At 38.1% G+C, this 23,719-nt stretch overlaps 1 protein-coding gene across 2 annotated transcripts in view; it reads right to left on the bottom strand.

The window, feature by feature from the left end:
* Positions 1–23,719, bottom strand: part of FAM149B1 (family with sequence similarity 149 member B1) — a 53,563-nt gene that overhangs the window by 9,336 nt on the left and 20,508 nt on the right. For both annotated transcript variants that reach the window (XM_019953776.2, XM_019953777.2), the window contains exons 5-9: positions 23,589–23,705; positions 16,221–16,385; positions 12,677–12,864; positions 3,937–4,061; positions 2,316–2,422 (exon numbers count right to left, since the gene is read on the bottom strand). In XM_019953776.2, the coding sequence (XP_019809335.2) occupies positions 2,316–2,422; positions 3,937–4,061; positions 12,677–12,864; positions 16,221–16,385; positions 23,589–23,705 (702 nt within the window). The remainder of the gene's footprint in view (positions 1–2,315; positions 2,423–3,936; positions 4,062–12,676; positions 12,865–16,220; positions 16,386–23,588; positions 23,706–23,719) is intronic.

Raw genomic sequence — 23,719 nt, 5'->3', positions numbered from 1 at the left:
TAGCTACTCCAAAGTGCTTCCCAGAAGTTTACCTCAGGGAATGAGCTTCCTACCATGCTGGAGGCATTGTTTTTGCTGAAGGCATGTCATCAGAAAGACTTAGTTGAAGGGCCAGTATTGCTGCTTAGTAGTGGTGTGGCACTAGTGTGCTTCCACTGCAGAGATTAAAATGCTGAGCTAGTTAAAGCCCACAGGGGTAGGGGTTCCTTAGAAAAAGCTGGGAACAGGAAAAGGGTTCAGAGCTTTGTGCAGCCCAGGTCAGTAAATCTCCATTTGCGTAAACAACTGTGAAATACAATACTCTTTTGTAAGTCCTCTGTAAATAAAATACCATATTCAACAGTTCAGTAGCTTAAACTCTGCCCCACAGATTCAGGTGCTTCGTTTTTGTGTTTAAGCAGATGAGAGACCGTTTGATTTTATTGTAAGGCACCTAAGAGATAGTATTTACGCTGTGATATGGAGGGAAAGTGGAAGAATAACACTCTGCCACAGGCTTTGGCTTTCATCACGTTCTTCAAGCTTTCAGGCCACTTTGGTATCCTCTAGCACAAACTATGCCTCAGAGTTTGGAAAACTTTAAAGGAAAAACGCCCATCACAGAATAGGGCTAAACCTTGAGCATTACTTGTAAGAGATATTTCTCGTCTTGCCTCCCTAACCATTCACTTAAGCCCTTTGTTTACACAGCCTACCTGCTTTCTAATTATAGGAGTTTAGGCCTTAGCTGCTCTTCATTTATCTTTATTTTTCCTCTGGACTACTCACTCGTAAGTGGATTTATCACCTCCACACTTCTAGATCAGTCTCCAAATCTGACCTCTTCTATACAGTCCATCATCGTAAACTCAACAGACCCTACACTCATCTCCCCTGTCCCCAAACCATCTTCCCTTGAGCTTGAAATCTGAGTTCACCTTTATTCCTGTTTTTTATAGAATCTGATTTCTTTTATGATAACTCTTCAACTATTTTATTACTTTTTTAGTCTTGGCTACATCTTGAGAACAGACCCATAGCTGCCTGAATTCCTGCATTAGATTCCTTTACCTTTAGTTCCTCCTTCTTTAATCCAATCTATGTTCTACTGCTATGAAATCTTTCAAATTCCTGATTTAAATTGATGTTCTCCAAAGCTGACTCATACACTGCTGGGTGGGAATGTAAAATGGTACAATTCTTTTGAAAAAATTTTATGAAAGTTTATTATAAGATTAAACATACCCTTTCACTTCTGTATATTGATAAATGAGACCATATGTCCACAAAAAAGACCAGTATAAGAATATGTATAGTGCCTTTTATATATAACAGCCCCAACCTAAAAAACAGCCCGTGTTCATTAACAGAAGAATGGATAAATAAATTGTGGTATATTATTAGAATACTAGTTGGCAGTAAAGGAGAAGGCAATGGCACCCCACTGCAGTACTCTTGCCTGGAAAATCCCCTGGATGGAGGAGCCTGGTAGGCTGCAGTCCATGGGGTCGCTAAGAGTCAGACACGACTGAGCGACTTCACTTTCACTTTTCACTTTCATGCATTGGAGAAGGAAATGGCAACCCACTCCAGTGTTCTTGCCTGGAGAATCCCAGGGATGGGGGAGCCTGGTGGGCTGCCGTCTATGGGGTCGCAGAGTCGGATACGACTGAAGCGACTTAGCAGCAGCAGCAGTTGGCAGTAAAAGAGAATCACATGCAACATGAATGGATCTCAGAAACAAGACATTCAAAACCCTCCACTGTCTGGTTCCAAAGTTCTTTAATTCCAGTCTCTGCTTTCCCACTAATCACACCAGTGGTCTTTTGATCAGAACATTGAAGTTCTAACCTATTGCCTCCTATTCTACTATAGCAAAAAACGATCTGCTTTCTCTTCTAAATATTTGTATTTTCCTGTCTCCAAACCTTTCCCCACATCATTTTTCATATCTAGAATAGCCTTGCTACTCTTCTCTGCTTATCCAAACTTCCATCTTACAAGGACACATTTAAAACCTGAACTTCCCACCAAAATGCTTCCCTTCTTTGGGGACTGCCATAGTGTTCACTCACTCGAAGTACACACACTTGGTACTCAGCCACAGGAATGCCCTATATGGTTAGGTCTCTTTTTAGTTGTGTGTCTTCTCACCACTTATTTTATCAGCTCCTTGAAGTTGGAGACCATTTTCCTTATATGTTTTTACTCCCCACATATCTCTGGTTGCTTGGTAGGTACTCAATACATGCATGTTGATTGACTTGACTTTGCTTTCCTTTTATTTTTTAGTGATCTACTTAAACTCTATAGTCGTAAAATTTTATACTTCTTACAGGAGCTTGTCCATTAGAGAGAGATTTCTTGGCTGTAGAGGCATCCCATGAACCAAGAGACCATTCACATTTGGCTGATGACCACTTGCTGCTTGACAGAGACTCATCTACATGTCAAAAGAAGATGTTTCTCATTGGTTGGTGAAGATACCAGCTTAGTTTCCCAACTTTGCCAAAAGTTAATATTTCCAAATTAGATCATTTATATATTTTTTTTTCCCATGCCTTAACTTTTGTAGTATCTTGGCCAGTATCCCAGCTGGGGCCCCAAGTCCACTGTTAAGATGACAAGATCAGAGTCACCCTCTTCATTTCTGAATGGGGAAGCCTGATCAACTTATGTGAAAGCAATTAATAGCCAGTCTCATAGGGGAAAGAGAACCTTTATTATTATTTACATTACATTAGAAAAAACAACATGGAACAAAAATGGGGAGAATAAGGGTAAACTCTAGTATATAATCTCTTTTACCATCACATAATCCTGTGCTCTGCTAATGCTTTCTCTGCTACACCTGGAGCAGTCAGCTCTCAATAATAAGCTCAAATCTGAAGACTATTAGAAGGAGTTAAGCTTATTTGTTCTAATGTTGGCAGGATTTAGTCTTACATGGACTGCCACTGCCACCTTAGTGTCCTGTTTATTTTCTCTCTTAGGTAATCAGTTCAGGGCCGTTTCTGGTTAGCTCCTCCTCTCCCAAGTAGGCATTTTTCTCCTACTTTCTCTCTAGAATATTTGGATTATTGCTTCTCCTTCCTTTGGTCATCAACAACTAGAAACGTGTATGTTAACTTTTCAGAGCTTGGGCTACTTAAACCATAAGCAGACCAGTTTGACATATAGAAGTATTTTATTACTGTCACAGGAATATTAGATTACCTGGGTCATCCTCCAGTGTGATAAGATATGGGCCTTACTGAGTTTATTTTTTAATTGAAGTATAATTGATGTACAGTATAAGTTACAGGTATGTATAGTATAGTTATGTACAAGCTGAATTTACTTTTAAATAACCATTTAAAAAATATAGCTGCACAATATCTGGCCAGTATACCAACAAAGCAAACACTAGATCAGGCTCATCAACCTGCAAGAAATGGCCATCTTTATATGCTTAAGACTTTTTTGAAACCATTTTCTCTTCCCTTTGGTTTGCCTTTTACACCTGGGTAATGATTGCTAAACCTCCAAAAGCAAAAAAGTCAACAGATTCAAATATAAAAAATAAAACCCAGGTAGGTCAAGATAACAGAAAAAAAGAGGGAAGAAGTCAAAAAGAAATTCAAAAGATACAATGTTAAGGCCATAGAAAATCTGACATTGGCCCCTCATTTCATTATATATTTCATTCTTCCCAAAGCTGCCTGGAGCTGACCATATAATTGAATCTCAATTGCACAGCTTATAGATACCTTTTCAAAAGAGCTGAAAATTACTTATCAACTCTAACTTGCTGTTTTTTCAAAATGAAACTTTTGCAAGGAATCGCTGGATTACTATGAAAACACATAAGTTTACTGGAAAAAAAAGTCATAGTGATACAATTAAGGCAAATAACTGAGCAGACTTCTCTATAAGAACAGGCCTAGGCTCTCCTGTTCATTCCCCTGTGGGACTTACCGGATGTGAGGTGACAGACAGCACCTTAGACTGTGGCACTCGAGGTAAGACCAAAGACTGTAGTTCACTCAGCACACAGGGGCTTTGTGAAGCTGGTCTGGTGATTGCAACATTACTCTCATCATCTGAGCAAAGGAATAGAATCTATTATCCATGGATATCTTCAGACCCACAGCAACAGTACTGTGAAAAAAAATCTCCCCTGAGAATTCATAATCTCAAGCTAGGCTTCACTAATCTTTATAACCCAGTTTCACACCACCTGCATGGTTCCAAAAAACCCTTTAAACCATGAATTTATTTTAAAGTGGTTTCTCAGGCTGGTGATGCCTGTTGGTTCCTGGAAGAATGAAAAGCAAAGATTATTAGAGCAAAGCTATCTAATGGGACTTTTGGAGATTGAAGGAAATGTTCTACATATGCACTCTCCATGATAGTGGCCTCCAGCCACATGTGGCTATAGAGGATTTAAAATTTGGCTAGTGTGGGGCCTAGTAAAACTTACAAGTTATTGCAGAGTAAAAGAAACCATAAACAAAACGAAAAGACAACCTGCAGAATGAGAATAAGTGTTCGCAAATGACATGACTTAATTTCCTAAATATACAAACAGCTCATATAGCTCAACAAAAAACAACCCTATCCAAAAACTGGCAGAAGACCTAAGTATATATTTCTTCAAAGAAGACATACAGATGGCCAATGGGCACAAGAACAGATGCTCAACACTGCTAATTATTAGAAGAAATGCAAATCAAAACAGTGAGGTACCAACTCACATGAGTCAGAATAGCCATCATTAAAAAGTATACAAATAACACATGCTAAAGAAAGTTCAGAAAAAAGGGAACCCTCCTACACTTCTAGTGGGAATATAAGCTCGTGTAGCCACTGTAGAAAACAGTATGGAGGTTCCTTAGAAAACTAAAAATAGAGTTACTGTATGATCCAACAATCCCATTCCTGGGCATATACCTGGACAAAACTATAATTCAGAAAGATACATGGAAACAACCTAAATGTCCACTGACAGATGAATGGATAAAGATGTGTGTGTGTGTGTATATATATATATATGGAATACTACTCAGCCATAAAAGAATGGAATAATGCCATTTGCAAAAACATGGATGCAGTGAGATTATTACACTAAGTGAAGTAAGTCAAAGAAAGGCAAATATCACATGATATCATTTGTAGAATCTAAAATATGACACAAACCTATTTGTGAAACAAAAAATTATGGACATAGAGAACAGACTGGTTTCTAAGGGGGAGGAGGATGAAGGAAGGATGGAGTGGTAGACTGGGGTTAGCACATGTAGGCTTTTATCGAATGGATTAAAAAAAACAAGGTCCTACTGTATAGCACAGAACTATATTCGGTATCCTATAGTAAACCATAATGGAGAAGAATATTAAGTTATGTATATATGGATGACTGAATCACTGCTGTACAACAGTAATTAACACAACCATTGTAAATCAACTATACTTCAATTTAAAAAAATTTAGTGTGATTGAGAATGGAATTTTAAAATTACCTAATTGTAATTAATTAAAAATTTAAATAGCCACGTGACTAGTGAAACTTCATACCCATTACCACTGCCAGTTTTTGTGGCAGCGGTAATTACATGTCTCTGGAGAAGATATATACTGAGTGTATAATAGTGTCACATGTATATCCACTTGCATGCATATTGTTTATGGCTGCTTTCAAGGACAGAGTTAAGTAGTTGCAATAGATTGGATGGCTGGCAAAGGCTAAAATATTTACTGCCTGGTTCTTTATACACAAACTTTGCTGACCCCTATTTTAGGACATTTCAGTCAACCCACCAAACCAGTCAGAGATCCTCTAGCTCCATTTTAAAATTACTTTCTTCTTTTTTTCAAACTTTAAGTTTCACAATAACCTTAATTTATGGATACACAGAAAAATAAGTGGTGGTTAGCATATTTGAAACGTTGTGCATGAAGTATTAGTTACTTGGGCTGCCATTAAATGCCAGAGACTGGGTGGCTTAAACAACAGAAATTAATTTTCTCACAGTTCTGGAGCCTCAAAGTCCATGATCAAGGTACTGTTGGGGTTGGTTTATAGTGTGACCTCTCTTCCTGGCTCCTAGGCACAGTTGCCTTTTCGCTTTGTCTTTGTTTGCATGACCTTTGCTCTTTGCATGCATAGAAAGAACTCTCATGTCTCTTCCTTTCCTTAAGGATACCAACCCTATAGGATTAGGGTCTCACCATTCCGACCTCATGTAACCTTAATTATCTCTCTAAAGGCCATATCACCAAACATAACCACATTGGGTGTTAGGCCTTTTGGATGTTAAGGGGAACACAATTCAGTCCATAACACATGGATAAACCATTTGTTTATCCATCAGCTGATGGATGTTTAGGTTGCTTCCACTTTTTGACTCTTATGAATAATGCTGCTGTCAGCATTCATGCAAGGCTTGTGTGTGGCTATATTTCACTTCTCTAGGTTATATACCTTTGAGCAGAACTGCTGGGTCATATGGTAATTTAACTTTTTGAGGAACTGCCAAACTGGTTCCATAGTGACTGTACCACTTTGCATTCCCACCATTAATTTACAAGCATTCCAATTTCACATCCTCATCAATATTTGTTACTGTCCTTTTTTAATCTTTAATACAGTCGCACTAGTGGGTATGAAGTGGTGTCTCATTGTGGTTTTGGTTATTTGATTCCCCTAATGAATAATGATTTTGAACATCTTTTCATGTACTTATTGGCTATCTGTATATCTTCTTTGGAGAAATTGCTCTTTGAGTTATTTGCTGATTAATTGGATTGTTTTTTCTTTTGTTTCTGGGTTGTAGTTCTTTATATATTGTGGATACTAGATTCTTATTAGATGTATGGTTTACATAGATTTCCTCCCATTTTGTAGGCTGTCTTTTCACTTTCTTGATAATGTCCCTTGATACACCCTAAAGTATTTTATTTTGATGAAATCCAGTTTATCTGTTTTTTCTTTGGTTATATGTGGTCTTGGTGTCAGATGACATCTAAGAATCAGCTGCCAAATCCAAGCTCATTGAGATTTACTCCAATGTTTTCTCCTAAGTTTTATGTAGCTCTGAAGTGTGTTCCTTTGGTCCATTTTGAGTTGATATTTTTTATATGATGTGAAGTAACGGTCCAACTTCATTCTTTTGCAGTTGTCCCAGCACCATTTCCTTTTTTTTCCCCATCTGAATTTTTTTTTTTTTGATTGACAGAGTTGATTTACAATATTCAGTAAGTTTCAGGTGTACAACAGAGTGGTTTACAATTTTAAAAGGTTATACTCCATTTATAGTTATGATAAAATATTGGCTATGTTCCCTGCCAGCATCATTTCTTAGAGAGACTCTTCTTCCCCCATAGGCTTGGCTCCCTTGTTGAAAATCAATTGACCATAGATGTGTGGGTTTATTTATGGACTTTTTATTCTATTCCATGGATCAATATATGTTCTTATGCCAGTACTACACCGTTTTGATCACTGTAGCTTTGTATTATCTTTTAAAATCAAGAAGTATGAATCCTCCAAATTTGTTCTTTTTCAATATTGTTTTGGATATTCAGGATATCTTGCATTTCTATATGAATTATCTCTGCCTTTTAAAAAAGGCAGCTGGAATTTTGATAAAGTTGCACTCAGGCTGTAGATATATTCAGGGAGACTCCTGGAGAAGCCCACGGATGGAAGAGCCTGGTGGGCTGCAGTCCATGGGGTCACGAAGAGTCAGACACGACTGAGCGACTTCACTTTGACTTTTCACTTTCATGCATTGGAGAAGGAAATGGCAACCCACTCCGGTGTTCTTGCCTGGAGAATCCCATGGACTGGGGAGCCTGGTGGGCTGCCGTCTGTGGGGTCGCACAGAGTCGGACACAACTGAAGAGACTTAGCAGTAGCAGCAGCAGCCATCTTAACAATACTAAGTCTTCCGATACATAAGCAGAGCCTGTCTTTCCATTTCTTTGTGTGTGTGTGTGCCCAGTCACTCAGTCAAGTCCAACTCTTTGCAACCCCGTGGACTGTAGGCTGCCAAGCTCCTCTGTCCATGGAATTTTCTACACAGGAATACTGGAGTGGGTTGCCATTTCCTACTCCAGGGGATCTTCCAGACCCAGGAATCGAACCTGCATCTCTTGCGTCTCCTGCATTGGCAGGCAGATTCTTTACCACTGCACTGCCTAGGAAACCCCTTCCATTTCTTTCAGTTCAGTTCAGTCACTCAGTTGTGTCCGACTCTTTGCGACCCCACAGACTGCAGCATGCCAGGCTTCCCTGTCCATCAGCAACTCCTGGAGCTTATTCAAACTCATGTCCATCAAGTTAGTGATGCCATTCAACCATCTCATCCTCTGTTGTCCCCTTCTCTTCCCACCTTCACCCTTTCCCAGCATCAGGGTCTTTTCCAGTGAGTCAGTTCTTTGCATCAGGTGGCCAAAATATTGGAGTTTCAGCTTCAGCATCAGTCCTTCCAATGAATATTCAGGACTGATTTCCTTTAGGACTGACTGGTTGGATCTCCATGCAGTCCAAAGGACTCTCAAGAGTCTTCTCCAAACCACAGTTCAGAAGCATCAATTCTTCGGCACTCAGCTTTCTTTATAGTCCAACTCTCAAATCCATACATGACTACTGGAAAAACCACAGCTTTGACTAGATGAACCTTTGTTGGCAAAGTAATGTCTCTGCTTTTTAGTATGCTGTTGAGGTTGGTCATAGCTTTTCTTCCAAGAATCAAGCGTCTTTTAATTTCATGGCTGTAGTCACCATCTGCAGTGATTCTGAAGCCCAAGAAAATAAAGTCTCTCACTGTTTCCATTGTTTCCCTATCTATTTGCCATGAAGTGATGGGACCAGATACCGTGATCTTATTAGTTTTCTGAATGTTGAGTTTTAAGCCAGGTTTTTCACTCTCTTCTTTCATCAAGAGGCTCTTTAGTTCTTCTTCTCTTTCTGCCGTAAGGGTGGTGTCATCTGTATCAGTTCAGTTCTGTGCAGTGGCTCAGTCGTATCTGACTCTTTGCGACCCCATGATCCGCAGCACGCCAGGCCTCCCTGTCCATCACCAACTCCTGGAGTTCACCCAAACCCACGTCCATTGAGTCGGTGATGCCATCCAACCATCTCATCCTCTGTCGTCCCCTTCTCCTCCTGCCCTCAATGTTTCCCAGCATCAGGGTCTTTTCAAATGAGTCAGCTCTTCGCATCAGGCGGCCAAAGTACTGGAGTTTCAGCTTCAACATCAGTCCTACCAATGAACACCCAGGACTGATCTCCTTTATCTGCATATCTGAGTTTATTGATATTTCTCCCAGCAATCCTGATTCCAGCTTGTGCTTCATCCAGCCCGGCATTTCACATGATGTACTCTGCATATAAGTTAAATAAGCAGGGTGACAGCCTTGATGTACTCCTTTCCTAATTTGGAACCAGTGCATTGTTCCATGTCCGGTTCTAACTATTGCTTCTCAACCTGCTTAAGATTTCTGAGGAGGCAGGTCAGGTCATCTGGTATTCCCATATTTCCACGGTATGTTGTGATCCACACAGTCAAAGGATTTGGTGTAGTGAATAAAGCAGATGTTTTTCTGGAATTCTCTTGCTTTTTCTATGATCCAACTGATTTTGGCTATTTCATCTTTGGTTCCTCTGACTTTTCCAAAACCAGCTTGAACATCTGCAAGTTCACAGTTCACAAACTGTTGAAACCTAGCTTGGAGAATTTTGAGCATTACTTTGCTAGCATGTGAGATGAGTGCAACTGTGCCGTAGTTTGAGCATTCTTTGGCATTGCCTTTCTTTGGGATTGGAATGAAAACTGACCTTTTCCAGTCCTATGGCCACTGCTGAGTTTTCCAAATTTGCTGGCATATTGCAGCACTTTCACAGCATCATCTTCCAAGATTTGAAATAGCTCAACTGGAATTCCATCACCTCCACTAGCTTTGTTTGTAGTGATGCTTCCTTAAGGCCCACTTGACTTCACATTCCAGGATGTCTGGCTCTAGGTGAGTGATCATATCATCATGGTTATCTGAGTCATGAAGATCTTTTTTGTACAGTTCTTCTGTGTATTCTTGCCACCTCTTCTTAATACCTTCTGCTTCTGTTAGGTCCATACCATTTCTGTCCTTTATTGTGCCCATCTTTTCATGAAATGTTCCCTTGTTAGCTCTAATTTTCTTGAAGAGATCTCTAGCCTTTCCCATTCTATTGTTTTCCTCTATTTCTTTGCACTGATCACTGAGGACAGCTTTCTTTAGGCCTTACCTATTTTCTTTCAGTGTTTTGTAGTATTCTGTGTAGAAGTCCTATACTTCCTTGGTTCAGTTTATTCCTAAGTATTTTATTCTTTTTGATAATAGGTAAATAGTTTCCTTAATTTCATTTTTGATTGTTCATTGATAGAAGCTGGAAGAATTTTGAGACGCATGATAGAGAAGTCACAAATTACCTTGAATAGACTTAGGAGAAATTTGGATTTGGAGGGTGCTGTAGGGAGGGGAAAGCTCAGAAGGAAATGAGGAACATACTAGAAACTGGAAGAAGGGAGAACATATTAGAAACTGGAAGAAAGGAGATGCTTGTTATTTTGTGACAGAAAGTTTAGTGAAATGGTCTTTTATGGTCATGTGGACAGGCTGAACTTTCAAAGTGATGATTTTGGTTATATAGCTATGGAGATTTCCTAGCAAAGTGTTAAAGGTGAAGCCTGATTTTTTTTCTTGCTGCTTATGATAAGACACGAGATGAGAGAAATTGAGGGAAAAACTATTAAACATAAAGAAAACAGGACTCAATGATTTTGAGAATTCTCAATCTCTCTAGATGCAAAAGATTCCAAAAAAAAGGAAGGCTATCAGGCCCCCAAAATTCTACTGGCAGGACACAACCTAATAAAATTACTTAGCTATAAACATGATACCTTTCATGTTAACAGGGTGACTCAGAGGGTGAAATCAAGAGCTTAGAGGGGAGACCAGAGAGCTAAGAGGATTATTTCCAGGCCTTGAAACTTGATGAAGGAATCCCGAATATTTTCACATGTGGATTTCAGAATTGCTAGGGATCCCTTCCCCACCCCAGCCTTTAACTGGAGTGTCTATAATGGTTATCCTTTTCATGGCACACTACTATATGTTGGGTTTGTTGGGGTCAAATACCAATAATTTGTCTCTAGGAACAGAATGGCTGGATTAAATAGTTAGATGTTTATGTACCTTTGTATTTAGTTTCACAGGGCTATAGAATAGAAATGAATTGTGCCCCCAATAACTTCACTTGCCCTGTATTACATCCAGGAACTTCATTCTTACCTGATTTCAAAAATCTTTGGAGCTGAGGCTCCGTCATTCCAAGAATGATTCTCTTGGAAACTTTTAAAGACAGTTGACTGTACTTTGCATGTGGGAGCACATGACTTACTGGTGGCCAGTGGGAGGACTGTAGTGGACAAATTCCAATGTGGCCCCCCGCCGCCAGCCCATGATTCTCATCTCTGGGTGTTCACACCTTTGTGTAATCCCCTCCCTTGGACGGTGGGCAGGACCTGTGACTTGCTTCAAACCAATAGATGATGGTAAAGGTGATGGAATGTCACCCCCTTGATTATGTTACATAATCTTCTGTCTTGCTAGTAGATTAGCTCTCAGTCTTTCTTACTGAGAAAGCTTTGGAGAAGTAAGCTACCATGACTACTACAGCTACAAGAAACTGGATGCTTCCAAAAACATGAGCTGCAACATGAGAACCAGCTCTGACCAACACCCTGATTACAGCCCTGTGAGATCTTAAGTAAAGGACTAGCTGGCTGTTATTGGACTTCTGACTCACAGATCTGTGAGATAATAAATGTGTATTGTTTGAAGCTGCTAAGTTTGTGTTAATGTTTTGTGCAACACAGAAAACCAATGCAGACAATTGTTAAGACATTAAATATACATTTGACCATATACTCTGACAGTTCCACTCCTAGAAATCTACCCAAGAGAAAAAGGAAATATATGTCAAAATGTATGTCTTGTACCCTAGTGTTCATAAAAGCACTAATAGACCAAAAATGAAAATAGTCCAAACATCCAACAACAAATAAATGTATAAACGAGTTATGGAACAGTGGAATACTACTCAGCAATAAAAGGAATAAATTATTGACACATGGATGACTCTTAGAATGATTTATACTGGGAGAAAGAAGATGATTAAAAAAAAGAGTCAATACAACATGATTCCATTTAAGCAGGTAAGTTGTCACTTCAGGATAGTGAGTTGGGCAAGGGTAGGAGGGAGGGATTACAAGGTCATGAACTTTTGCGGGTAATGGATATGTTCACTGTATTGACTATTATAGTTTCATGGCTGTATATACATAAATCAACTTATTATATACTTTAAGTTTTACTAGTTTATTGTAAATCATTTCTTCAATAAAGTGGTTTTTAAAATGTATTTGTGACTTGTACATGTTTTTTTTTTCTCACAAATAATTACATTCAAAAAGAAAGCTCAGTCTCTAGTCATCATAGACTAGGCCTCTTTACTCATCCAGTCATTCCCAAATATTGTCCAACTATCTGTTAGTTTCTATAAGAAATACAAATATGATTCTTTTGTACTATTAAGCATATAATCTAATAGACTGGTTAGGGTTTGGAAGTCTTAATTATTTTTTTATATTGTTTTCACAAAGAGCCTTACCAGAAGCAAATCCCTCCCAGTGAGTACGTGTCAGCTGCTCCATACAGCTTAGGACCTTGCTCCACACATCGTCAAACACATAAGCAAGGACATCCTCTTTCATGCAGTAAAATGGAGCAATGGGCGGATACCCTAATTTCTGTTTCTCTGTAGCTGCTTCTGATTTCTTTCCATGAAACTCCTCTTCCCTGTAACAGAAACAAGAGGGAAAGATTTCATGGTTCTTCTTCACTGAGTGTTCACCACTATCTTTTGTGCTGCTTAGGAATGTGATCTGTGCTTCTCCCCGCTAAGTCTGACACCCCCCCCCAACCCTTGACATATGTAGCACAGATATTAAGTTCTCTTGTGAGCTAAGGAAGTTTTTAACAGAGGAGACTCTGCATTTTCCTTTTTACCCCCATTCCACCCCATATTCTGGCAAAAAACAGAACAAGAAAAAGAAGGGTGAGAATCATTGTACTTTTTTTTAGCTTTAAACAGATGGCACTGTCAGTTGAGCAACAAGCAAGCTATGACTTGAACACAGAAATAATCTTTTTCTTGTAATTGGATAACATTTAGATTATATTAATGTGACACACTGAATGGTGTAACTGTGATTAGCTGCATAGTTATTTGAGGCAGTGATTCATTAGGGAAATAGTCCACATAGATTATTATATTGTATACTTTTACTAACCTAAATAAACATTTGGTAGTTGATTGTAAAGGAAAAAGAGAGAAACCCAACAGCATAGGAAGCTACTCGGGCTCTTCTGGAATCTGTATCTAAAATTCAGAAACTCCCAGTTAGGCAAGGCTATCTCTTCTCTGGCACTGGGTATCAATAGCACAAATAGATTTCTAGGAGAAGAAAATCTGGCTGATAGATGTGCTTATCTGTGACAGTATAAACTAAGACAAAGCAAATTGTGGAACTGACTTGGGTAACAGTGAAAGTTACTCCTAGGGTAACAAAGTACTCAAGAATGAAATAGGAAACTAGGCTGGAAAGAAGGATGCTAAGATTTAAGCAGGACAGCCAGACTCTCTTTGCTTCTCCTTTCCAAAGGAAGAGCTAGCCTGGCATTAAGTGGTGGAGGAGGCTGTGTGTGTGTCAGTTGCTCGAGTCCGACTGCGACCCCATGGACTATCGCTTGCCAGGCGCCTCTGTCCATGGGATTCTCCAGGCAGGAGTACTGGAGTGGGTTGCCATTTCCTTCTCCAGGGGATCCTGACCCAGGGATGAAACCCAGGTTTCCTGCATTGTAGGCAGATTCTTTACCATCTAAGCCACCGGGGAAGCTGAATAGTATTGACTGTATTTCAATTTATATTTCTTTTAAGAGGAGATAACATAGCCATATGATGAAAATTCAAATTGCTTAGAAGGAAATGTATACATGTAGTGAAAAATAAGTTTCCTATATCTCTAGCCCAGTCCTCATTCCCAGAAGCAAACATACATGAGTCCAGAGAATGTTCCACCTTGCTCATCCAATTATCAATGTATCCTGGCCCATGATCCCTTATCAATATATATATATATATAAATCTGCCTCTTTAAAAAAATAACTGCAGAGTATTCCATTGGATATACCATAATATATGCAGCCAGGCAGCTGTTGATCAACTAACTTTTTGCTTTTATAATCAATACCACAATATATTTCTAGAGATATTCCTTATATATTAGGTTACAGCCCAATAAACTAACAAAAATGTAAGTAAAAAATGCATTTAATATACCTAACCTGTTGAACATTATAGCTTAGCCTAGCTTCCTTAAATGTGCTCAGAAGACAAATTAGCATACAGCTGGGCAAAATTATCTAACACAAAACCTATTTTATAATAAAGTGTTAAATATCCCATGTAATGTATTTCATACTCTACTGAAAGTGAAAAGCAGTGGTTGATGGGTATAAAATGGCTTAAGTGTGTTGGCTGTTTACCCTCATGGTAGTGTGCCTGACTGGGAGCTGCAGCTTGCTGCCACTGCGCAGCATCCTGAGAGAGTACTGCATATCGCTAGTCCAGGAAAAGACAGAAATTCCAATGGACAGTTGCTATTCAATGTGTATCACTTCTATACCATTGTAAATTCAGAATTCATAAGTCAACTCATCTTAAGTTGGGGACTGTATGTATGTAGTTCTTTGGCTACATAGGTGTCTTATTTGTAGGGTAGATTCCTATCAATAGATTATTGAGTCAAAGGGTATGTGCATTTCAATTTAAAGAGGTGGTATAATTCTCCAGTAGTGAAAGAATATGCCTATTTTCTCGTTCAAGGAATTATCAAATTTCTTTATCTTTTGTCTTTTGATAGTCTGTCAGGTAAAAGAGTACTCATGATAATTTTCATTTGCATCTCTGAATGAGACTGAGTTTCATTTCATATATTTAAGATCCATTTTCTTATAATGTGAACTCTGCCATGTTCTTTGTTTTGTCCTTAATTTTTTCCTTATTGATATACATGTTAAGGAAATTAAGCCTCTGTGCATGCATTAACTGCAAATATTTTTGCCAGTTTGTCTTCTGACTTTATGAATTTTTTATGCAGAAATTTTATTTTAAGCAGTTATTTTTAAATGACTTGTAGATTTTAAGCTATAGTTAGAAAGGCCTTCCCTATTCCCAAACTATTAAAAAAAATCTTTCATATCTTATTTTCTTCCAAACTTACATGATTTCATTCATGACATCTCAGTATCTCAGTGGTATCTCTAAAGAGAAGACTGCCTTCCTAAAAATCTTCCCTGTATTACTTGAAAATTCATTTGGGTTTGAGTCATGAACATCACGTTTTGGAGTAGTTAAATCAGCTTTATTTAAAGCTAAAATGAAGGGAAAAGACCTTTGAGGAAAAAGGAGGAGAAAAAACAGATAATTTGACTCAGGCCAGATGAAGTGAAAGGGAAGGGGGAAATCTCTGGAAAATCAAAAGAGCATACATATGATTCTCTTGGAACAATTAGCTAACTCATTGGTACTATGTATAGAAATCTGAGTTATGTCTACCTAAGCCTAGGACTGTATACATTGAACATAAAAGTCAGCATGGCTCAATAGGAAATAAGGGAAGAAAAGTCCAGAATCATGTGACACTAACTAGACCTAACCACAGCCTCATAGCCTGAAATTCTCACTTCCAGATGTGCCACTGTGACTATCATTCTGAACTTCTAAAGACTTAGAGGAATAGTTTAAGACGTTAATATTTCAGGGATGTAGCATGGAACAGTAAGGGAGCCTGGATTTAGAATAAGATGAATAAAGTTTCCATGAATTACTGGTGATAACTGACAAAGAAAAATCAAATTATGTGGAGAAAAAATTAATTCATTTAAACTGTTTAATCCCAGGAAGAGGCAAATGACATGTGCAGGAAAAAACAATGTATATCAATTAAGTCTATGAATGCTGGACAACTGAGAAGTAACAGAACATAAATAACATAAATTTAATTATAGATAATACTGGTGCCATACTTTAGAAAAATAGATACTAATACACAAAACAGGGGAGTAAAAAGTTTAAAAGATACAATACTCACATATCTGTGTGGTCAAACGCTAGGTATTCCTCTATTATTCCCTCAGAAAATATTATACAGTCTTCTTCTCTTTCCATAGAACACAAGCAAGGGGATTTGGCAATGGAAGATGCTTTAGGACCATATGAAGATGAAAAATGTAACTTCTTTCCCCTAATGCCAAATCTGGGAGACGGGAAAAACAGTAATTATGTTCAACATAAACAGTTCTCACAGGAACTCATTCATACAAGTTTCAGCTCAAAGTCCCTTCCCCTGGTGACACCTTCCTGGGCTACTCTAAACCTTAATACCTATTATTTCTCAGAACAGGAATAAATATGAGCCACACACCCACTCCGCGTAGGTGTATTATGCACCTAATACTGAAGCAGTTGCATACTACTTGCTATCTTTTCAGCTGCAATGGCTATGGCTACAACATAAGCTTTTTTTTTTTTTTAATCTAAGAATATTTACATTCATGTTCAACTCTTTGAAGTACCTCAGGAGATTACAGGTTTATTTCAGTAACTTCATTGTTGTTGAAAATGCATGCACATTATTGTGCAATCGATCTCTTGAACTTATATTGCAAAACTGAAACTCTAGTATCCCTTAAACACTAACTGCCCCTTCTCCTTCCTCTCCTCCTTTGGGCAACTATACTTCTACTTTCTGTTTCTATGATTGGACTACTTTAGATACTAAATATGGGTGGAATCATATTGTATTTGTCCTTTTGTGACTAGCTTATTTCACTTATTAAATAATACTTTCAAGGCTTATCAATCCATATTATAGCATGTAACAGGATTTCCTTCTATAATATTCCATTGCATGTATATAAATTTTCTTTATCTATTTATCTGTGATGACCATCTGGGTTGTTTCCACCTCTTGGCTATTGTGATTAATGCTTCAGTGAATATTGGTGTGCAAATATCTCTTTGAGATCCTCCTTTGAATTTTTTTTGGATATATACCTGAGTGGGATTGCTGGTTCATATAGTAATTCTATTTTTAGTGTTTTAAGAAGCCTCCATACTGTTTTCCAAGAGACAACAGGAGACTTCTCTGTAGCTCAAACGGTAAAGAATCTGCCTGCAAGGCAGGAAACCAGGGTTCAGTCGCTGGGTTGGGAAGTTCCTTGGGAGGAGGGAATGGCAATCCACTCCAGTATTCTTGCCTGGAGAATTTCATGGACAGAGAAGCCTGGCGGGCTACAGTCTGTGGGCTCACAAAGAGTCAGACACGACTGAGCACCTAACACAGCCCACACTGTTTTCTTTAGTGGCTGTACTGTTTTACACTCCATTCCCCCCAACAGTTCACAGAGTTCCAATTTTTTGTCTACATTTTTGCCAAAAGTTGTTGCTTTCTGTTCTCTAGATAGTGGCCACCCTGATGATGGGTGGTGGTGGTTTAGTCACAAAGTCGTGTCTGACTCTTGCGACCCCATGGATTTGTAGCCCACCTGACTCCTCTGTCCATGAGATTTTCCAGGCAAGAATACTGGAGTGGGTTGCCATTTCCTTCTCCAGAAGATCTTCCTGACCCAGGGACCAAACCAGCATCTCCTGCTTTGCAGTCAGACTCTTTATTGCTGAGCCACCAGGGACACCCAAAGAGACTGTTAAATGTTGACTAAATGCTTTCTCAGGCCACAAAACTAGACTGCATTTCCCAGGACCCCCATACAGTTAAACGATGAGTTCAATTCAGTTCAGTTACTCAGTCATGTCTGACTCTTTGCGATCTCATGAACTGCAGCACACCAGGCTTCCCTGTTCATCACCAACTCCCAAATTGCTCAAATTTATGTTTAACAAGTTGGTGATGCCATCCAACCATCTCATCCTCTGTCGTCCCCTTGTCTTCCTGCCTTCAAACTTTCCCAGCATCAGGGTCTTTTCCAACGAGTCAGTTCTTCACATCAGGTAGCCAAAGTATCAGGGCTTCAGCTTCAGCATCAGTCCTTCCAATGAATATTCAGCACTGATTTTCTTTAGGAACGACTAGTTTGATCTCTTTGCTGTCCAAGAGACTCTCAAGAGTCTTCTCCAACACCATAGTTCAAAAGCATCAATTCTTTGGCGCTCAGGTTTCTTTATGGTCCAACATTCACATCCATACATGACTACTGGAAAAACCATAGCTTTGACTATATGTACCTTTGTCATTAAAGTAATGTCTCTGTTTTCTAGTATGCTGTCAAAGTTTGTCATAGCTTTTCTTCCAAGGAGCAAGTTTCTTTTAATTTCATGGCTGCAGTCACTATCTGCAGTGATTTTGGAGCCCCAAAATAGTCTCTCATTGTTTCCCCATCAATTTGCCATGAAGTGATGGGACTGGATGCCATAATCTTAGTTTTCTGAATGTTGACTTTTAAGGCAGCTTTTTCACTCTCTTCTTTCACTTTCATCAAGAGGCTCTTTAGTTCTTCTTCATGTTCTGCCATGAGGGTGGTGTCATCTGCATATCTGAGGTTATTGATATTTCTCCCAGCAATCTTGATTCCAGCTTGTGCTTCATCCAGCCCGGCATTTCGCATGATGTACTCTGCATAGAAGCTAAATAAGCAAGGTGACAATATACAGTCTTGATGTACTCCTTTCCCAATTTGGAGCCAGTCTGTTGTTCCATGTCCTGTCCTAACTGTTGCTTCTTGACCTACATACAGACTTCTCAGGAGGCAGGTAAGGTGGTCTGGTATTCCCATCTCTTTAAGAATTTCCCACAGTTTGTTGTGATCTACACAATCAAAGGCTTTACTGTAGTCAATGAAGCAGATGTTTTTCTGGCATTCTCTTGCTTTTTGTATGATCCAGTGAATGTTGGTAATTTGATCTCTGGTTCCCCTGCCTTTTCTAAATCCTTCTTGAACATCTGGAAGTTCTCAGTTCACGTACTGTCGAAGCCTGGCTTGGAGAATCTTGAGCATTACTCTGCTAGCATGTGAGGTGAGTGCAGTTGTGCCCTAGTTTGAACATTCTCTGGCTTTGCCTTTCTTTGGGATTGGAATGAAAACTGACCTTTTCCAGTCCTGTGGCCAACTTTTCACCAAATTTGCTGGCATACTGAGTGCAGCATTTACACAGCATCATCTTTTTAAAAAAATAATATTTATTTATTTTGGCTGTGCTGGGTCTTCACTGCTATGTGTGGGCTTGCTCTAGTTGCGGCTACTCTCTGGTTGCGGTTTGCAGGCTTCTCGTAATGGTGGCTGCTCTTGTTGTGGAGCACAGAGTCTAAGGCGCATGGTCTTCGGTAGTTGCCTCACATGGGCTCAGTAGCTGTGGCACCTGGGCCTAGTTGCCCCGTAGCATGTGGGATCTTCCCAGACATGGGACTGAACCGGTGTCCACTGCATTGCAAGGTGGATTCCTAACCACTGGACTACCAGGGAGGCCCTCACAGCATCATCGTTTTGGACTTGAAATAGCTCAGCTGGAATGGGTATGAGGTGGTTATTTCATTGTGGTTTTGATTTGCATTCCTCTTATGATTAGTGATGTTGAGCATCTTTTCATTTACTTGTTGGCCATTGGCTTATCGTCTTTGAGAACTGTCTATTCTCTTGTCCTTTTTCTATTTTTAAATTGGGTTCTTTTTGTTGTTGTTGGATTGTAGAAGTTCCTCATGTGTTCTAGATATTAACCCTTTATCAGACATGACTTGGAAATATTCTCCCCCATTCCACAGGTTGCCTTTTCACTCTAATGATTTTTTTCTTTGGGTACACAAGAATTTTTGAGTTTGATGTAGTCCCATTTGTTTATTTTTGCTTTTGTTTTTAGGTTTTGATGTTCTATCCAATAAATCATTGCCAAATCCAATATCCTGAAGCTTTTCCCCTATGTTTTATTCTAGGAGTTTTAATAGTTTTAGATCTTACATTTAGGTCTTTGAAATCCATTCTGAGTTAAGTTCTGTATATGGTGTAAGATCAGAGTTCCACTTCATTCTTTTGCATTGTTTTCCCAGCACCATTTGTTGGGGGGATTGTCCTTTCCCCACTGTGTAATCTTGGCACCCTTGTTGAAAATTATCTAGTCATATACACAAAGGTTTATTTTCTAGTTACCTATTCTTTTAATGATTTTTTAAGGGTTATAATTCTGCATACAGTCATACACTTTGGCAACTTATTAGATATTATAGTTAATTTTCGTTGCAGTATGTATTTAAACTAAGGGTAGATAAGCCCCTTAAACTAACTTGCAGCAGAAGATTACGAAGTTTTTTTTCATTTTAAAAAATCGTATTTATTTATTTATTTTGTGCTATACAGCAGGTCTTTGTTGGTTATCCATTTTAAACATAGCAGTGTGTACACGTCAATGCCAAACTCCTTAACTATCCCTTCCTCCCATCCTTACCTGCCCTGGACCTGGCAACCGTAAGTTTGCTCTCTGTGAGTCTCTTTCTGTTTTGTAATTAAGTTCATTTGTATCATTTCTTTGTAGATCCCACATATAAGGGGTGTCATTCGGTGTTTCTCCTTCTCTGCCTTACTTCACTCAGTGTGAAGCTTTAGGTCCATCCATGTTGCTGCAAATGCATTATTTCATTGTTTTTAATGGCTGAGTAATATTCCACGGTATATGCTGCTGCTGCTAAGTTGCTGCAGTTGTGTCTGACTCTGTGCAACCCCACAGACGGCAGCCCACCAGGCTTCTCTGTCCCTAGGATTCTCCAGGAAAGAATACTGGAGTGGGTTGCCATTTCCTTCTCCAATGCATGCATGCATGCTAAGTTGCTTCAGTTGTGTCCAACTCTGTGTGACCCCATGGACAGCAGCCCACCAGATTCCTCTGTCTGCGGGATTCTCTAGGCAAGAATACTGGAGTGTGTTGCCATTTCCTTCTCCACCACTGTATATATGGACCACATCTTTATCCATTCCTCTGTTGATGTTTTTTTTCAAATGGGAATGTTCTCAAACTCATCTGTTCAGGATCCTTTTCTGGCCTGTGTTTTCTCCTATGCTACCACCATTTTCTATTGTTAAAAAGTTCTTGGAATTCCATTTTGATCTATACAATAATTGTTTTGATTGATAACACTGCTTTGCAGCCATAATATAAGTTCATTTTCATGGAGTTTGTTGTGAAATAAATATGATATTTAATTTAGTTTTTTTAAAAAGTTGATTCTAACTATATTCTAGGCATTGTTTTAGGTGTTAGAGATACAAAGAGAAAGCGACTGTATTTTTGTATTGTTTTTATACCAATTTCCTCTGGCCCAAGAACTCAAGAATGGAAGCTGAACCAAATATCTTATTTAGTACGTTTGAGATGTGAAAAAAAATCCAATGTGGAAGAATCAATGAATGAGAGTGACAGAAGATAAAGACACGTATGTAGACTGGGGCCAGTTTATGATATAATTTTAAATTTATCATAAATTCAATGGGAAGCTACTGAAGATTTTTAAGTGAAGGACAGAAAGGACTAACCATGAACTTTAAAAGGAAAATCTGATGTAATGTGGAGGGGCAAGAATGGATATAATTTGAAACGTTATTTTGTAGAAAATCTTAGTAGCTGATAAACCTCATATTTCATGGGAAACTAATTTGTTAAACTAAAAAATACCAAAGTTGTATTTCTGACACATTTTTTTCACATCACTTATTTTAAAAAGTGGAAAAATTGCAGCATCACCACCAACTTACATATCCTCAACTACCCAAATTTTGTTTTCAAATACTAGTAGTCTCTCAAAGAAGTTAAGTGTTTCCTTGACTTTCAGCTGCTTCCATGTCTTAAAGAAGAAAAAAATATTTTTCCAGGATAGGACTGGAAAAAAAGGACAAAAATGAACCAGCATGACATGGCTGTAACAATTAGAGCATCAATAATAATTATGGTTAGTTAAAATATATAAATATTTTGCAGTACAATGAGTTCCTTAATGGTACTCAAGAGAAAAAAATATCAAGTATGGACAAACTGGTAGTGATATGAAAGTAAATATGGATTATATTTAATTTGTTATTATTTTCTTTAAGTAGTGATATCCTAATATAGCTGAATAACTTGCTTCATTTAACTATATGTCTGTATAAAGTACAGATAGGTATTTATTTCATCTGTATAGTGAAGAAAAGTAATTATTGAATACTGTTAAGTCAAATAATCCAGAACCAAAAATAAGAAAGACCAAGCAGCAATGGTAGTAGCAAGTAAAACGGACAGAAAAGATGTCTGCAGTGTGTTGCAGAATCATGATTTAGCCAAACGTCCTAGAGAAGGAGGAGTTAACTGCTCAGACTTGTTCCTTTGGAATCTCTAAAAGGAAACGCTATTTACAAGTATAAAATAAAAGGTATATATAAAGTTTAAACTAATAGATCAGGTAAATATATCTTAATCGCAGGATCTAAGTTATCTAATTTTGGTCTGTGAGAATTAAAGAATACATCCTTTCTGTGGGAGACAAATTAGTCTGTAAAAATCTGAAACTTATATAAAAGGAGTAAATTTTAAAAGGCTTATTGGTGTAATACATGAGGCTTAAATTTAGAAAGAAATCTCAGCCTGGTGACCAGAACCTTGAGTTTAAATCACTCTGAAAGAAGTAAACAAATCCCACTCTCTGACCAAAAATCAGTTAGTTGATAATCCAGATCCCATAACCTTAACTAACCTAAGACAATAATGTTTTACTTTGTGGTCTGATGAAATTACTACAAGCTTTAAAAGGCATCAAAAGCAAGCATCACTACAACTCTTAACCAGTATCAGTATAAATAAAATTACAGTCTTAGGCAATAGTTAAGGAATAATTTTAAAATGAATTAAAACCGTGACATTTTACTACAGAATTAAGGATAAGCATAGGTTTTTAAAGCAATCCTATCTGGGTTTATTGTGCTACTGTTAAAAGAGTTTGAGGTATTCAAAGAATTAGCCATTTTAGCTAATGACTAATTACCCATTTTAATAATATCAGTTTCAGTTCAGTTCAGTGGCTCCCATAATAATTAGTATTACATGTTTAAGAAAACCACTGTTTCAAAATTTTTTAAAAAAAAATTTTAAATTCTATTTCTTAGATCCCTGAATTTCTTTAAACCACTCTGTTGACACATTTATTCCAAGAAGAAAGTGCTTGTATTTATAGATGGACATAGATATGACATAGATATAAGTATCTATGGATATTAGTAACTCTTAAAATTCTAGAGAAAACCTTTTTTTTAAATTAAAACCTAAGTAAAAAAATTCTAGTATGCATAAAGACTATGATTAGTCTTACAGAATTTGCTGTGCTTTACTAAATACCAATAAATAAGTATTTTAATCCTTTAGTGTAAGTGGTAGAATAAAATACTTGCATATTTAGAATACATAGACACTTACACATTAGAATACTTACATAGTAGAATCTCTTTCTTGAGACAGTGTTGCCTCACGTGAAGCTGAAACAGCAGAAGGGGATCTAGGGTACAGTCCATAACCTTCACTTGGAGTGATTATCTGCCGACCCAGAATCCTTCAAAGTGAAGA

Source organism: Bos indicus, chromosome 28 (assembly GCF_029378745.1).
Source record: "Bos indicus isolate NIAB-ARS_2022 breed Sahiwal x Tharparkar chromosome 28, NIAB-ARS_B.indTharparkar_mat_pri_1.0, whole genome shotgun sequence".
Classification (NCBI taxonomy): Eukaryota; Metazoa; Chordata; class Mammalia; order Artiodactyla; family Bovidae; genus Bos; species Bos indicus.
The sequence above is the reverse complement of the archived record's forward strand: the minus strand, read 5'-3'. Positions and strand labels throughout refer to the sequence as shown.